The sequence below is a fragment of the Propithecus coquereli genome, unplaced genomic scaffold (genome assembly GCF_000956105.1).
Source record: "Propithecus coquereli isolate 6110/MARCELLA unplaced genomic scaffold, Pcoq_1.0 Scaffold150, whole genome shotgun sequence".
NCBI lineage: Eukaryota > Metazoa > Chordata > Mammalia > Primates > Indriidae > Propithecus > Propithecus coquereli.
Window position 1 is genome coordinate 486718 of NW_012139414.1, and position 15349 is coordinate 502066.

Genomic DNA, 15349 nt, shown 5'->3' on the forward strand with positions numbered 1-15349 from the left:
GCACTTCTTGACTGATTTTGGATTTGTTCTCTACCTTCCTTTTCTTTGTATCACAGATTCCTCATAGATCACAAGATCATTTAAGGATCAGATTTCAGCTTCCATCTTCTATTGGCTTTTCTCAGTTTTACAAGTTTTTTCTGAATTATTTCCAACATGTATGTTCCTCTTAGTCTACATTCCTGATTTGAAAGTTCTGTTTGTCACTTGGCTCATTGGGGCATTACTATAAGGCTTTTTCTCTTTTGAAACATCTTTGTTTCCTCCCCTTTTACTAGCTATTACTGATTTTTAAAAATATATTGATATTGTATAACATCTATCAACCTTGATGCACTCTCCTACTGATACTAATTGTGATTCTCTTGGGTTTTCTATATAGACAATCATATTGTCTACTTGATAATTTCATTTCTTTTTCAATTCTTATATGCTTTATTTTTTTCTTATCTCATTACATTGCTGTGGCCTTTACCCTTCAGTACAGTGTTAAAGAAGAACAGTGATAGCATTTTGTTTCATTTCCCATTTTACCAATCAATATTATTGCTGTAGATATTTGGTAAGATACCCATAAGGTTAAGGAAACTACCTTATATTCCTAACTTACTAAGACTTTTTTTCATGATAGAATTAAAGTTGTTCTGCATCAAATGAAATGCAGGTACATTTTTCTCCTTTACTATCTCAGTGCGATTTTCTTTTTTTTTTTTTTTTTAATTTCAGCATATTATGGGGATACAGATGTTTAGGTTACGTATGTTGCCCTTACCTCCCCTCCCCTCCCAAGTCAGAGCTTCAAGTGTGTCCGTCCCCCAGATGATGTGCATCACACTCGTTATGTATGCATATACCCATCGCCTCCTCCCCCCCCACCTGCCTGACACCCGATAAATGTTATTCTTATATGTGCGCTTATGTGTTGATCAGTTAATACCAATTTGATGGTGAGTACATGTGGTACTTGTTTTTCCATTCTTGGGATACTTCACTTAGTAGAATGAGTTCCAGCTCTATCCAGGAGAATACAAGAGGTGCTATATCACCATTGTTTCTTATATCTGAATAGTACTCCATGGTATACATATACCACATTGTATTAATCCACCCATGTATTGATGGGCACTTGGGTTGTTTCCACATCTTTGCAATTGTGAATTGTGCTGCTATGAACATTCAGGTGCAGGTGTCTTTTTCATAGAGTGTCTTTTGTTCTTTTGGGTAGATACCCAGTAATGGGATTGCTGGATCAAATGGTAGGTAGCTCTACTTGTAGCTCTTTGAGGTATCTCCATATTGCTTTCCACAGAGGTTGCACTAGTTTGCAGTCCCACCAGCAGTGCATGAGTGTTCCCATCTCTCCGCATCCACACCAATATTTCAGTGTGATTTTCTATTACATCATCCCTGCTAGACCATGGTATATTGTTTTCTGGGTACATTGTTAGACTTGGCTTACTATTTATTTCAGATTTTTGCATCTATATTAATGAGTGAAGTTAGCTTACAGTACACTACTTAGTGTCACCTATATTTGAACCATACAGACCATGTTCTTGGTTGTATCTGTCTTCTCTCTTTTTCTTTCTTTCTTTTTTTTTTCTTTGAGACAAGGTCTCTCTCTGCCACCTGGGCTAGAGTACAGCGGTATCATCACAGCTCACTGCAACCTCCAACTCCTGGGGTCAAGTGATCCTCCTGCCTCACCCTCCCAAGTAGCTGGAACTATAGGCATGCGATACCATACCCAGTTAATTTTTCTATTTTTGTAAAGATGGGGATCTCACTCCTGCTCAGGCTGATCTTGAACTCCTGACCTCAAGCAATCTTCCTGCCTCAGCCTCCCAAATTGCTAGGATTGCAGGCGTGAGCCATTGTGCGAGCCCATGTATCTGTTGTCTTTTGCTCAAGATTGTATTAAGATTCACTCATGTTATTGTATTGCTATACTGTAGTTCATTTTTTTTGCTAAATAGTATATTCCATTATATGAATATACCTCAATATATTTATCATTCTAGTATTTATCCATTTATCCATTTAATATTGATGGGCATTGGGGTTGTTTCAATTTTGTCACCTACAAATATGTTGCTGCATGCTTATACCTGTCTCCAGATGTTCATATGCATGCGTTTCTCTAAGGTGTATACCTAGGAGTTGGGTCATAGGGTATGTGTATCTTCTCCTTTGCTAGACACCACACTCTTTTCCATAGTCATTATACCAGTTTACCCTCTTGTCAGCAGTGAGTGAGAAATATCCATTGCCTATATCCTTACCAGCACCTAGTATTATCTGGCTTTTTAATTTTTGGCTTTCTAGTGGGTATGTAGTGGTATATTTTATTGTGCTTTTAATTTGTATTTCCCTGACTATCCATGAGATTAAGCACCTTTTTACGTGCTTATTGGCCATTTGGATTTCTTTTATAAGGCTTTTTCCATTCGGATGTCTGAAGTTTGCCCACCATACCCTGTCCCCCCCCCCCCGATTTGTTAATTCTTTGTGAATTCTGGGTACAAGTCTTTTGTTATTTGTGTTACAAGTATTTTATCTCATTCTATGGCTTACCATTTTACTTAATGTTGCATCTGATGAAAACAAAATGTTAATACATTTATCAATATTTTCTTTTATGGTTAGTGCTTTCTTAGGCCTTTTTAAAAAATAGACTGTAGCCAGGTGTGGTGGCATGCACCTGTAGTTCCAGCTAACTGGGAGGCTGTGGTGGGAGAATCACTTGAGCCCAGGAGTTTGAGTCCAGCCTGGGTTACATAGTGAGACCCCATCTCTTAAAAAAAAAAAAAAAAAAAAGGAATTTTACAAGGAGACTTTATTTTTCAGAGCTGTTTTATGCTCACAGTGAAATCGAGTGGCCAGTACAGAGAGTTCCCATGTTCCTCTATGCACAGCCTCCCCCACTCCCAACATCCCCTCCAGAGTGGTATATTCGTTACAGTCAAAGAACCTACATTGACACATCATTATCACCCGAAGTTCATAGTTTACGTTAGGGTTCACTCTTGGTGTTGCACATTCTATGGGTTTTGACAAATGTGTAATGACATGTATCCATCATTACAGTATCATACAAAGCAATTTCACTGCCCTAAAAATCTGTGCTCTGCCTGTTCATCCCCTGTCCCTCCTAATCCCCGGTAACCACTGATCTTTTTACTGTCTCCACAGTTGTACCTTTTTAGGAATGTCATGTAGTTGGAATCACACAGTGCGCAGCCTTTTCAGTTAGGCAGCTTCCATTTAGTAATATGGATTTAAGGTTCCTCCGTGTCTTTTCATGGACTGATAGCCCTTTTCTTTTTAGAACTGAATAATATTCCATTGTCTGGATGTACCACAGTTTATTCATTCATTCATCTACTGAAGGATGCCTTGGTTGATTACAAGTTTTGGCAATTATGAATAGAGCTCTATAAATATCTGTGTGCAAGTTTTTCTATAGGCACTAGTTTTCAGTTCACTTCGATAAATACCAAGGCGAATGATTGCTGGTAATCTTGCTCCTTGGTATTTATAATTTTGTTATAAACTGCCAAATTGTCCTCCAAAGTGGCTGTACCATTTTCATTCCCACTAGCAATGAGTGAGAATTCCCCTTATTCTACGTCCTTGTCAGCATTTGCTGTTGTCAGTGTGTTAACGGGGGTGGGGGGGTGGGGGAACAAACCCTTGGAGAGGGTGGGAGCAGGGGAGAATTTTTTTTTTTTAAGAGTTCAAACTTTTATTGAACATGTTACAAAAGAGATTTAGTCAAAAAGACCAAAGCCCATGTCATCATCAGACTCCTCAGATTCTTCTTTCTTTGCTTCCACTTTCTTCTCAGCTGGGGCAGCAGCAGTGGAGGGGGCAGGACCTCCTGCTGGTGCAGCACCAGCTGCTGGAGCAGGTCCACCAGCCCCTACATTGCAGATGAGGCTCCCGATGTTGACATTGGCCAGGGCCTTTGCAAACAAGCCAGGCCAGAAAGGTTCGACATTTACACCAGCTGCTTTTATAAGGGCATTGATCTTATCCTCCGTGACGGTCACCTCATCGTCGTGCAGAATGAGTGCCGAGTCGATGCAGGCGAGCTTGGAGACGGAGGCCATGGCGTGGGCGAGTACGGGGCAGGCGCTGCCGGGCGCGGTGCTAGTCGTCGGATGAAGTGAGGGCCTCACCCCAACGCAGCCTTAGCTTCCTCGGAAGGACTGAGCACCTTGGCGGCAGCTGAGGAAAGGGCAGGGGAGAATTTTTTTGAAAACAAAAAAACCCAAACTCTGTCAAAATAATTTAAAGAAGTTTATTCTGAGCTGAGCGTGTGTGATGACAGCTTGGGTAAACGTGCTCAAAAGGTCTTGAGAAAATGCGTGAGGTAGACAGGTTACAGTTTGGTTTTATACATTCAGGAATTACATGTAAAATCATAAATCAACACATGGAAGGTGTATATTGGTTTGGCCTGAAAAGGTGGAACATGGGGGAGGTGCTTACAGATTATAGTAAGTGAGTTTAAAGATTCTTTGATTTGTAATTGGTTAAAGAAATGAAACTTTACCTAAAGGCTGGGAATGTATTTAAGATAAAGAAGTTTGTTAATCAGAGACATTGACGGCCTGCAGGTGTGGTTTAACCTTTGCCTTGCATGGCCTTAGGCGTCTTAATGATTTAGTATCTTATTGTTACAAAGAGTAACTCCAAAAGGGAGGGGATACGACCAGGTATGTCTGACCTCCCTTCTCCTCATGGCCAGCAACTCGGCTTTAAAGTTTTTCTGGGGTCCCCTTGGCCAAGAAGGGGTCCTTTCAGTTGGCTGGGGGACTTAAGATTTTATTTTAATTCACGGTTGTTTTGGATTTTGGCCATTCTAATAGGTGTGTAGTGGTGCTCATTATTGTTTTAATTTGCAATTCCCTAATAACATGATGTTGAGCATATTTTCATATGATTATTTGCTATCTATATATCTTCTCTGGTGAGGTGTTTGTTCATATCTTTTGCCCATTTTTTAATTAGTTGTTTTCTTACTGTTGGATTTTAAGAGTTCTTTGTATATTTTGGATAACAGACCTTTATCATATATGCCTTTTGCAAATATTTTTTCCCAGTCTGTGGCTCATCTTCTTGTTCTCTTGACAGTGTCTTTTGCAGAGCAGACATTTTAAATTTTAACAAAGTCCACCTTATCAATTATTTTTTTTCCACAGATCATACCTTTGGTGTGTATCCAAAAAGTCATTGCCAACCCCAAGGTCATCTAGACTGTCTCCTATGTTATCTTCTAGGAGTTTTGTTGATTTGCATTTTACATTTAGGTCTATGTTCCCTTCTGAGTTAATTTTTGTGAAGGGTATAAAGTCTGTGCCTAGATTATTTTTGTTTGCATGCAAATGTCCAGTTTTTCTAGCACCATTTGTTAAAGAGACTATCTTTTCTTCATTGTATTGCCTTTGCTCCTTTGTCAAAGATCAGTTGACTGTATTTGTGTAGGTATATTTCTGGGCTCTCTAGCCTGTTCCATTGATCTATTTGTCTATTCTTTTGTCAATACCACACTGTCTAGGTTACAGTTACTTTACAGTTGGGTAAAGTTACTTGCTTGAAGTTGGGTAGTGTCAGTCTTCTGACTTCTTTCTTTTCCTGCAATATGGATTTGGCTGTTCTGGGTTTGTTTTTTTTTTTGCCTCTCCATACTTCATGTATTTTTAAATTTTTGTTTGTGAATTCATCTTTCCGTGGGAATTATGAAAGTGTCCCTACAGAAAGATTTTGTGATTGTTCCTAACAAAGCTCCTCAAATTTCAATGGTACTAAACCAGTTTCTATACACAAAACAGGCCTGGTTTGTTTCTTGTGGGTGACTTTTTTTTTTTTTTTTTAACTTTCTACCTCGGACTGGTGGGTAGAAAGAAATAGTTCGGTCCTTTTCATAAATAGGTCAGAGATCTTTTAGGTTTTAGGATTTATGCCTAAGGCTCAGTTCCTCTTCCATGTTCCCCCCAACTTTAAAGAACATCAACACTTTGTCTTCTGTCCTAGCATGGGCATTAGAACCTCAGATCTTAGGTTCTGGGGTCTGAGTTTGGGTCTAAATTTCAGTGGAGTATTTAGCTTTGATTTCAACTTTGGCTTTAATTTCCCCCCTCCCTCCCCTTTTAGACCTCATAGATGTCAATGGAGAAGAACCCAAACTCTGTAAAATAATTTAAAGAGGTTTATTCTGGGCCAAATATGTGCGACCATTGCCCAGAGAGACATGCCCAAGAAGCCTTGAGCAAGTGGTCTCACCGTGGTTGGATTAGTTTGGTTTTATACATTTCAGAGAGACAGAAAGTACATGCAAAGTCATAAATCAATACATGGGAGGTGTACATTGGTTTGGCCTGAAAAGGCAGGACATCCCAAAGCAGGGCATTACAGGTTATAGGTGGGTTTAAAGGTTCTCTGATTTGTAATTTGTTAAAGAAATAAAGTTTCCTCTAAAGGCTTGGACCATTTTAAGATAAGGAAGTCTGTTAATCAGAGATAAGCCACTGGACATATACCCAAACTCAACTAATCTGTTAGGTAAATTGATAACCTACCCGCAGGTGTGGTTTGTCTTATATAGCCTTAGGCCTGTTAATGAATTATAAAGGATATCTCCAAGAAGGGAAGGGGGCATGACAAGGCATGTCTGACCTCCCTTCTTATGGCCAGCAACTCAGCTTTAGGGTATTTCTGGGGTCCCCTTGGCCAAGAGGGGGGTCTGTTCAATCAGTTGGGGGGACTTAAGGTTTTATTTTAGTTCAGATAGAAAACTCCTCCTAAATCAGAGATACAAAGTCTCACTCTCCTTAAGGGATGTGTGGGTGTGGGTATGATGGGGCAGGGGAGTCATGTTGTAGGCAGCCTGGAGTAGTGAACCACACAGCTCAAGTTTTGCCCTGACAGTAACTATCACCTAACTGCCAAACAAATAGTTGATGATGATGTAAGTACTGTAAGTAATTTGGTCATGTGTCCCTTCGCAAATATAGTTCTTAAATACTTTTCCTTTCCAGACGTTCGTTCCAAACGGGAGTATGATGAAGGCCATGTGATTACAGCCCTTCGAGTGAAAAAGGTATATGGTTGGGTCAGTATGGGGCAGGCTGGCCCCCTTGCAGGAGTGGGAAAGAATGGGAGGTTCTAGTATGGTGAGATCACATCCCCTCCCTAGGTGACCTCATGGCCTTAGCAGTTGGCATCTGTTGTTCTTGCCCTTGGAATCCATTGTTACAGTGACTAAGCCACTCCCTGACTGCCACTCACTAACTTCTCTCTACCTCCTGGCTTCTGTTTGCCCATTCATTCATTTAACCATGTTTATGGCCCACTGTGTGCCAGATACTTTCTAGAAAGTGGGGATACATCAATGACTTGAAAAAGGACAAAAATCCCTACTCTCACAGAACTTAGGTTTGATCTTACAGTCTGCCACCTCCTGTCTGCCTGCTCCTGACCTGTGCTTATCCAGGCCTGCTGCTCACTGCCCCTTTGTGGGGGTTTGTGGACTCAGCCCCCAGTGTCCCACGAGAGAGGCTGTTACTAATTCAGCTGGCCACAGTCGCTCTGATGCCAGGACCCCTAATAGGCTGTGGGCAGTCAGCAGACCAGCTGTTCTTGGCCAGGCACTTATCTCTGGTCCAGTCAGCTGCAGGCAGCTTTTCTGAGGGGGAAGTAAGTGTAGAAGATGCTGGAATTTAAGACTCTCAGGTCCACCCCCGTTTCCATGCCTGCGTGCGTAGTCAGAAGAGCGCAGTCCTGGCTCTTCCCAGCACTGCTGTGAAGGGAATACTTGCTCATCTGAACCCACCACTCATGGGCGTCTCCTGTGGTTTCCTTAGAAGGGGAATGAATATGTTATCCCGCAGTCCGTGGATCTGGAGTGTGTGAAGTACTGTGTGGTGTACGATAACAATACCAGCAACATGGAGGTGTCCTCAAAAGACAACAATGACGACGACTCTGATGATGCTGGTCAAGGTGGGTTTTTACAACAGCAAGAGTAATAGTTAACAGTTACTGAATGCTTTTGCCACATGCTAGGAGCCATGAGGCCAGGTGTTTCACCCAGGTCTCTTCATGCAATCTGTAGAACAACCTTACTGGGATAGTAATGTCATGAGCTATGAGGGGACTGAGATCTTATCCTCTTTGCAAGAGAACAGGTGAGCCTGCTACAGTTTCATACTGTAGCAGAGACACAAAATACTGACAGAGACACAAGATTCCTGGGTCAGAGACAAAGGACTCTATTATTCAGAGCAACAGAACTAGCCAGAATGTCATTATTTTCTTGCACTCATTCTCCAAGCCCCAGTTCTCTCTTTTGTTTTTTTTTTTGTTTGTTTGTTTGTTTTTGAGACAAAGTCTTGCTCTGTTGCCCAGGCTAGAGTAGAGTACAGTGGTGTGATCATAGCTCACTGCCACCTCATGCAACCTCAAACTCCTGAGCTCAAGCGCGATCCTCCTGCCTCAGCCTCCCAAGTAGCTGGGACTACAGGTGCATGCCACTATGCCTGGCTAATTTTTTCTATTAACACTTTTTCTAGAGATGGGCTATCTGTGTTGCCCAGCCTGGTCTCAAACTCTTGGCCTCAAGTGATTCTCCCACCTTGGCCTCCCAAAGTGCTAGGATTACAGGGATGAGCCACCACGCTTGGACTCAAGCCCCAATTCTCATAGGCTGACAAGAAGAGGGCCAGGTGACACTTATGTACACAGCAAGTTGCATTATAGGAGAAGAACCCAGAACTTAGGGGGCCTGGGTCTTCTATAATGGGCAGAAAAGAAGGAAAAACTCTATGTTTCATGACTGTTATATAAATATCTTGAAAATCTAGTTTGGAACAAAGGCAGCCAGTGCCTTTCTTTGTTCCTTGGACATGCAGAAGTGTGAGAGGCCATGGTGAATTGTCTAACACGTAACATTGCCCCCATTTTAGAGATGGGAGGAACCTGGGGCCCAGAAAGGTGAAGTAACTCACCCAGGATCTCACACCTAGGGAATTACTTATCTATTGCTGTGTAACAAATCATACCAAAACTCAGCAGCTGCAAACAACTAACAGTAATATCTCTCTGTTGCTGTGGGCCCAGAATTCAGGAGCAGCTCAGCTGGGAGGTTCAGACACAGGGTTTCTCCTTAGCTTGTAGTCAAATGTGAGCCTGGGCTGCTGTCACCTGAAGGTTTGGGCCAGGTGGCCTGCATCCAAGAGGACTCACTCACCTGGCTATAGCCAGGAGGCCTCAGTTCCTCACACGTGGACCTCTTCATGGGACAGCTTGAATGGCCCCACATGTGGCAGCTGGTTCCCCCAGAGTGAATGACCCGAGAGAGAAGAGAACAACAGGGAAGCCATGTGCCTTTCTGGCCCAGTCTTGGGACTCAATGTCACCTCCGCCACATCCTATTTCAGAATCAGGTCATTAAGTCCAGCCCACCCTCATGGAGAGGGCAGTTAGCCTCGACCTTTCAAAGGGAGGCCTTTGAAAGAATGTGTGGGCATTCTTAAGCCACCATTGCTAGAAGTTGGAGAGACCAGGATTCAAACCCAGGTTCAAATGTGGCCAGTTCCAGTGTGTTCCCCTGAACCCTGACACTCTGCTGTGTTCTCCATACAGTCCCTGGTTTTGGGCTGACCACCCGTGGCCATTGGTTTGGGGGGCTCCTCTTCCTGCAACTCAATAGCTAATTAGCATGTGTGGGTGCAGTTCCAGAGGCTGGGCACTCACACGCCTGCCATTGGGTGGCGCTAAGCTTCTACCTTTAATAAAACCAGCTTTCCAGACTTTCTTCCCAGGAGGTCCTTGGCCAGGAAACTGTCCCTTCTTCCCCAAGCTCATCCTGCTGGGCGCTGGTCTGCGATCCTAGGATTGTAGGCTGGACCCTGAAACCCTAGGAAACGGTGCTCAGCAAAGATGATCCCCCTTCTGTTCCATAAATGACCTCCTGTGCTATGGGGCCCCCATCTTCACTTGGGAAACCACGACCACACAGCTGGCTTGTCCACTGAAGGCAAATTTTCTTGTTTAAAATGGCATTTTTCAGTAAATGCGAAGTCTTCAAGGGTACGAGACCATCTCAGGGCTTCTCTTGCCACCCCCTTCTTCTTCCATCGTTAAACACATGCCGCCTCAGTACCTTCTGAGTTACGTCCTAGGAGCGGGTGCAAGGTGTTCTTTCCTGCTGGCCCCCGGGTCAGGTGTAGCACAGCCTGTGTGGCTTTGGCCATGAGCCTCTGTCCTTGCTGTGTCTGCAGCTGAAATGCCCATGGCTGGTGGAAGTTGCGAGCTTTTCTGCCCCTAGCAGTGCACAGCGGCTGCTCAGGGGAGCTCAGCCCTGTGCACACCTGCCCAGCTGCTGCACCTGGGCTTCCTGCCCAGCTGCCCATCTCTGGGCCTTGCTGAATCTCTCCTCAGCCTCTGCCTTAGGCTAACCACCCACCTGAATTCCTCAGAATTCCTCGTGGGAAGCCACCCAGTGTCTTCCCTGGTCCTGACCTCTGGGACTTTCTGTCCAAACATATTCCTTCTTTGATGAGAAAAATTTCTCTTATGTTAAATCATCCTTGCTTGCAAGAAACAAAATGTATTACAGACCCCCAAGCCAGGCTCTTGATGAGTGAGGGGAAGCTTTGGGAATTTGGGGATTTCTTTTCCCCTCTCTTAGCAGAGCCTGACTTTCATGACAATTGGCTGGCTAAGAACTCATTATAATTTAACTTAAAGCTCCCCGCTCCCCGAGCATGGACCTCTTGTTCGAAGAAAGCAGAACCTGACCTCCTCTGGATCTCTGTGGCAGGGTAGCTTGGCTACCCGATTGTCCTGATTGTCCCCTGGAAGCTGGCATTCCTCTGGCACTGACTATCATCCTTGATTGTGAATACAACTCCAGTGGATCTTGTGACAGTGGTGGGGAAGCAGCTGTCTGGCCTGAAGGCAGCAGCAGTGTGGCCTGGGACTCCCTCCCCAGCTCCCCTAGTCCCTCTGACCTGCCAGTCTCTTGCTTGCAAGGGATATGGCAGGTGCCGTGAAACCTGTTGGCCTGATTCTCTGATTTCTGAGCCAGGCTGGCCCTCTGGGTCCTGCTCCTGTTCCCTCCAAGCCTGGCTACAGACTCCAGACTCTTCCTCCGAATGCACTCACTCAGACAGGTCCCAGGCCACTTATGTCCCAAGCAGCTCCTGCTGGAACTGTCCTTGTCTCCCTGAACAAAATTCTATATAGAAGTCAGAGTCCCTGCCCTTCCCTTTCTGCTCATAGCTGGCTCTCCCAATCCTGCTGCACGGTATTTCTCTTTCTGGGCCACATCCTCTGCATGTCTTGGCTTAGCCTTAATTATGCAAACTTCCTGTCACATATCTAATTTGCATACAGTCTAATAGTCATTCTGCAGATCAATGGAGGCCTTTAAGATTAAATTGATGTCGAAACCACAATGAGATATCACTTTATACCCACCAGGATGGCCATAATCAAAAAGGCAGGTAATACGTGTTAGTGAGAACGTGGAGAAAATGGAACCTTCACGCCCAGCTGAGCAGGATGTGAAGTGGTGCAGCCAGTGTGGAAAACAGTTTCATGTTCCTTCAAAAGGTTAGGGTATATACCCAAAAGAAATGAAAACACATGCACCAAAAACTTGTACGTGAACATTCACGGCAGCATTATTCATAGTAACCAAAAAGTATCAACAGATACAGCAACGGAACAGGATGTGGTCTGTCCGCAATGGGATATTATTCAGCCGTACGAAGGGATGACACGCTGATACAGGCTGCAACATCGATAAATAGTGAAGAGATTATGGTGATAGAAGCCAGATACAAAATATCATACAGTAATGAGATGCCCAGAATAGGCAAATCCATAGAAATTAGTGGTTAACTAGAGCTGGGAGTTTGAGGGGAAGTTGAGAAGTGACTGCTGACCAGTACGGGGTCTCTTTTGGGGATGATAAAATGTTCTAAAATTGATTGTGGTAATGGTTGCACTACTCTGAATACACTAAAAACCATTGAATCGTACACTTTAAATGGGTGAATTGTGTGGTATACAACACATGGCATGCATATGGGGTGTGTGTGTGTGTATCTCAGAACTTACAGGAGAACAATAAACTTGGTGGTAAGTTGCTTTTGGAATTTTCATTGTAACAGCCATCTCTATGTATGCTTGCTTCAGCTTCTTAAATAATTGCTTTTCAGAAGAAAGTGACCACCCACCCCAGCCCTAGACAAACAGTGAGTACGCAGCGGACATTCATCTCTTTGGTCTTCTCTTTTAGAGATGGCGCCTGGCGCTGCCATTGAGTATGGCAAGATCCTGACCCACCTCACCCACCACCCTGTCTATATCCTGAAAGGGGGCTACGAGCGCTTCTCGGCCCTGTATCACTTCTTACGGACCCAGAAGATCATCTGGATGCCCCAGGTAAGGTGGGTTGCTGAGCACAGGTGGGCTCAGATGGGAGCACAGGCCTGGGGACCCAGGGGTGGGGGACACAGGGCATGGAAAGGACCCAGGGGACACGGAGAAGACTGGGTTGCACAAATGAATGCAGGGCACCCAGGGGCCCAGTTCTTCATGATGAATTCATAGCTGTCAGGTTAATGCCAAGGCCAGAGACAGGGCCTGTTCAGAGGGCAAGGCACCCCCAGGGGAGCTTTGGATGGTGGGCTATACTCACAGTCAGACAGGCTCAGACCCCCTCTCCATTCTTGGCTGTCTGGATCCAGGGGATACAAAAAAGGGCAAGACAAGAGTCCCTACCTGGGAGGAGCTCCTTGTCTATTGGGAAGGCGATGGCTGGAACATGGGCTATGGCTGAGGGCTGCACCAGGTGTCTGGAACCCAGAGGAGGGGTGCTTGGCTTCCAGGAGCCAAAGCTGAGGATGAGGATGTGAGCAAGAGAGCCAGGTACAGGTGAGTAAGGCAAGAGCCAAGACTGGGTGCCGTGGCTCATGCCTGTAAGCACTTTGGGAGGCTGTGAGGCAGGAGGACTGCTTGAGGCCAAAGTTTGAGACAAGGCTGGGCAACATAGGGAGACTCTGTTTCTACAAAAAATAGAAAAATTAGCTGGGCGTGGTGGCGTGCCTATGGTCCCAGCTACTTAGGAGGCTGAGGCAGGAGGATGGCTTGATCCCAGGAGTTTGAGGTTGCAGTTACCTATGACGACACCACTCCACTCTAGCCCAGGTGACGGAGTGAGACCTTGTCTCCAAAAAAAAAAAAAAAAAAAAAAAAACAGCTTCCTAGAGGACATTGTGTTAGAGGAATGTATCTGGTTTACTGAAGAGTCTGAAGCACAATGGAATGTAAACACAAAGTGGTTTCATTTTGTTCTAATTTGTTCTAAGTTGCCTGCAGCTGTGCTTTCATTCCTGCCCTTAGCAACATCTTGAGCAGATTCCATACGTTCTGGCCACTTTCAGTTAACTTTCAGTAAACTTCAATCTAAGTCATATATAGTATAAGGAATGGTTACTTTTTAAAGATTGTGATGACATTATTATGCTTATTTTTAAAAAGTGCAAGTCCCTATCTTTTAGAGATACAGAATGAGATATTTGTGGGTGAAGTGCTATGATGTACGGAATTTCCTTTGAAATAATCCAGGGTAGGGCAGGGACTCGGTGGGGGTGTAGATGAAACAAAATTGGCCGTGAGTTGATAATGTTTGAAGCTGGGTGGTGGATAGAGGGGTTTATTGTACTATTTTTTCTAATTTTGTGCATATTTTTGACATAATTTTAAATAAAGGAAATGAAAACAATCTAAGTACAAGCTGGGCAGTTTAATATTCCAATCTCAATCTGAATCTCTTCCTTCCCCCAGAGCTGAGCAGCCTTCGGGTTTGCTGGGGGCCTCAGGATGAGGAGAGGTGGGAGTAGCTTTAAGGACAGCTCCTTTCTGCCCCTCTTTGGGCCTAGCCCTTGGGCGCTGGGGCCCAGAATGGGGCCTCTCTGTGTGACGGGCTGCGTGTTAGTGCTGGGGAAGCGCCTCTTCTCTCTGGCCCAGTCTGGGTCTGTGAGCTGCTAGTGGCTTCTGCTGCTGGTTCCTTGGGGCCTGGCTCCGCCTCACCCTGGACCCTTCTGCGGCAGAGGATGTCCCAGCAAGTGCCAGCTGTGCCTCCCTTCAACCCCCGCCAGGAGTCCCCTCAACTCCAACTCCCTGCCCTTCTCTTGGCAGCCCACGACCACCCCCTCGACACTCTTTCCCCTGAATCCCAGGATGGTCCTGGGTGATAAGGCGGGGATGTGGGTCTGAGGTCACACATGTTCCCAAATCCAGGGCATGATACATGTGAAGCTCTCCAAGGACTTCCTCCCCTTCCTCCATGAGAGCACAGCACTGTGGATTTCAGCTCTCCCCGTCCTGCCAGGCCCTCCTCCTCCTCACTCCTGGAGGAGCACCCCTTAATGGCTTTGCAGGGTGTGAGGAGATTGATTTCTTCTCGGCAAACCTTACACTTTCCTAACTCCCTACCATCCCCTGCACCTCGTTGCTGGAGCTTTAGTAAGGTGTAATTGACATACGATGAACTGTACCTATCTCAAACGGACAGTGCGGTCAGTTTGACACAGTTTGCACCCCTCATGTGACTTTCCCCTCATCGTTCCCCTGGTGTTATGCAGACCGGGACGGGGGGGTGGGTTGTGGCTGGTGGCAGGTATGAGGGCTGGGTGGGGTGAGTCATCATAGCTCTACTTGTTCGTGGCTTTCTTTAGAATGTAGGTACCTAGCATTCGTCTCTCCCTGCTGTGGGACCTTTGCCACCAACTTCAGGAACAAGGATGACAGTTTCACTTCCCTCCTATTGCCTGTTCTTAAATACTGCAAAGCCGGGGTGTCCTGACTGCCCCCCATGGAGCTCCTTCCGTGAGGGCAGATGGAGGCCCAGCTTTTGGGCTCTGAGACTGCTCCTCTGCTTTAGACCAAGTGACTACATTTCCTCTGTTTTACAGGTGGCCTTTCCTAAATGACACTTCCCTTTGAGGAAAGGGGTTCTTTCTGCGACGGAAACGTGTTTGAAGCCCACTCCTAGCAGTGCTGGGTTGCGGGGTGGAGTGGTTGGATTTCACATTAGAAAGATCAACTCAGATTGCAGTGTGGGGAGCAGATCAGTGGGGCCGAGTGGATTTGGGGGAGCCCTGCTAGGAGGCAGGGATGGAGAGGGGAGAGAGCAGAGACAGGAAATATTCAGGAGGTGGCCCTGACCGGACGTGAGACTGGGATGCTGCGATGCCCTGGTTTTAGGCGTGGGTGGCAGGTGGCCCTGGTGTGGTTCTCTGGGGTGGGAGCAGTGGGTGGGGGAGGAGCA

General features: G+C 45.4%; 1 protein-coding gene and 1 pseudogene across 2 annotated transcripts in view; one reads left to right on the forward strand and one right to left on the reverse strand.

Annotated features, from left to right (window-relative positions):
* Nucleotides 1–15349, forward strand: part of STYXL1 (serine/threonine/tyrosine interacting-like 1) — a 69648-nt gene that overhangs the window by 37653 nt on the left and 16646 nt on the right. Inside the window, exons 3-5 of the mRNA XM_012640281.1 lie at nucleotides 7044–7105; nucleotides 7869–8007; nucleotides 12314–12459. Coding sequence (XP_012495735.1) covers nucleotides 7044–7105; nucleotides 7869–8007; nucleotides 12314–12459 — 347 coding nt within the window. The remainder of the gene's footprint in view (nucleotides 1–7043; nucleotides 7106–7868; nucleotides 8008–12313; nucleotides 12460–15349) is intronic.
* On the reverse strand, nucleotides 3735–4237 carry LOC105807030 (annotated as a pseudogene). Its single transcript, XR_001137308.1, has one exon. The product of XR_001137308.1 is annotated as a 60S acidic ribosomal protein P1 pseudogene (transcript).